The sequence below is a fragment of the Lynx canadensis genome, chromosome X (assembly GCF_007474595.2).
Source record: "Lynx canadensis isolate LIC74 chromosome X, mLynCan4.pri.v2, whole genome shotgun sequence".
NCBI lineage: Eukaryota > Metazoa > Chordata > Mammalia > Carnivora > Felidae > Lynx > Lynx canadensis.
Genome location: NC_044321.2, coordinates 37,252,628 through 37,254,675, shown reverse-complemented (window position 1 = coordinate 37,254,675; position 2,048 = coordinate 37,252,628). Strand labels below are relative to the sequence as shown.

Sequence of the window (2,048 nt, the reverse complement as noted above, 5' to 3'; positions counted from 1 at the left end):
ATTTTGATGCACAGATACATATATTTCTTTGGGTATATATCTAGGAATTGACTTACTGGATTATGGGATATGTGGTACATAGTGAAAACTTCCAGTTTTCGACAATGGTGATATCAGTTTACACTGATTGTAGTCCCAGCAATACATAAGGATTCTAGTTGCTCTACATCCTTACAATACTTGCTATTTTTTATTCTTCATTTCAGCCATTCAGTAGGTATATAGTGGTATCTAATTGTGGTTTAAAAATTTTTTTTTTAACGTTTATTTATTTTTGAGACAGAGAGAGACAGAGCATGAAGGGGGGAGGGGCAGAGAGAGAAGGAGACACAGAATCGGAAGCAGGCTCCAGGCTCCGAGCCATCAGCCCAGAGCCTGACGCGGGGCTCGAACTCACGGACCGCGAGATCGTGACCTGGCTGAAGTCGGACGCTTAACCGACTGCGCCACCCAGGCGCCCCACTAATTGTGGTTTTAATTTGCATTTTTCGAAAAGTAATAAGGTTGAGCCCCTTCTCACATATCCTTAGGAATAAAGGAAATATATGCATTTAAGATTATAAATTCCCTTAGATGCATAGCTTTAGATGCATTTCAAAAGTTAGCTCGTATTTTAATTATTATGTAGTTTGGGATGTTCTCTAATTTCTATTGTAATTGCTTCCTTGACTCATTGTCTACTGAAATTCACACTGTTAAATTTCCAAACAAAAGGGGATTTTCTGGTTATCTCTTTGTTAATGATGTCTGGCTTACTTCCACATACTCTGAATGATTTCATTCCTTTGAAATTTGTTCTATGGCTCACCATACGCTAAATTTTGGTAAATGTTTTCTGACCCCTTGTGAAGAATGCACAGTCTATAATTGTTGGGGTCAATATTCTACAAGTGTCAAATTAGAAGAAGCAGGAAAGAAAAAAAAAACCCATAAAGCTCTAGGAGATTTGTATAATAGGACACATGAAGTTGTCCCAATTTGGCATGTACAGAAGAAACAGAAAATATTCCTGATCACAATAACACAAAAGTTGAAATTAACAATAAAAGTAGAGGCTCGTTTCCGCTGGATCACTCCCCTCCATAGCCTGTGCCCTGTCTATCACGAGCACACCGTGGCCAGGCCCCTGCGCACCCCGCTGCGGCTGCTAGCCGCTGTGGCCCTGACTCTGGCCCTGGCTGTGAGTCCCGGGACCGGCAGGAGAAACAAGTCTGCACTGGTGGGCGCCCCTTTGGACGCCGACGTCAACGAGGAGGGCAGGCGCTGAACTCAGCGGGTACAGCAAGGGGAGCAACGACGTGTACCCCAGCCGCGCGATGCGGGTGGTGCGTGCCCGAAAGCAGGCCGTGGCTGCGTTGAACTACTTCCTGGACGTGGAGATTGGACGAACCAGAAGTACCAAGCCCCATCCCAACTTGGACACCTGTCCCTTTCATGACCAGCCACACCTGATGAGGAAAACGCTCTGCTCTTTCCAGATATACACTGTACCCTGGATGGGCAAGACATCCCTGGTGAAGTCCGGCTGCCAGGATGCGTAGAGGACCCTGTGATAGGCTGGGTTGCTCAGGCCCCCTTCTGCCACCCCGCTCCTCCTTGTAGAACTCCTAATCCTTGGAAGGGTGGCCCTGTCCAAGGATGTCCCCTCAGTGTGCTGGTCCCAGGAGACAAATAGAAAAGGATTCTGGGGCATTTTTTGGAAAGCAAAATGTAATGCACTCGTTCTGCTGTATCTTCATCAATAAAAAGTCACATCAGCTAAAAAAAAAATAATAATAAATAAATAAATAAATAAATAAAATAAAATAAAATAAAAGGAGAAAGAAAAAATTACCACCTCTAAAGTAAAAGCAACTTCTTTCCTGAACAACTGAGCTAGGAGGGAAAAAAAATCATAAAAAATAAATAAATAAACAAACAAGTACGCTTACATAAATGCTGTATATCAGATAAAAATTAAAGCATTAGGCAGAGAAAAAAAAATTTTAGCCCTAAATACTTACATGAATAACCAAGAAGAAATAAAAATAAATTACTCAAACTCAGTA

At 42.4% G+C, this 2,048-nt stretch overlaps 1 protein-coding gene across 1 annotated transcript; it reads left to right on the top strand.

Annotated features, from left to right (window-relative positions):
* Positions 1–799: 799 nt before the first annotated feature.
* LOC115506753 (cystatin-C-like) lies at positions 800–1,770 on the top strand. The gene is given in 2 exon segments (XM_032592052.1): positions 800–1,257; positions 1,259–1,770. Coding segments are annotated over 2 exon segments (741 nt in total). The 3' UTR covers positions 1,542–1,770.
* The last annotated feature ends 278 nt before the right edge of the window (positions 1,771–2,048 follow it).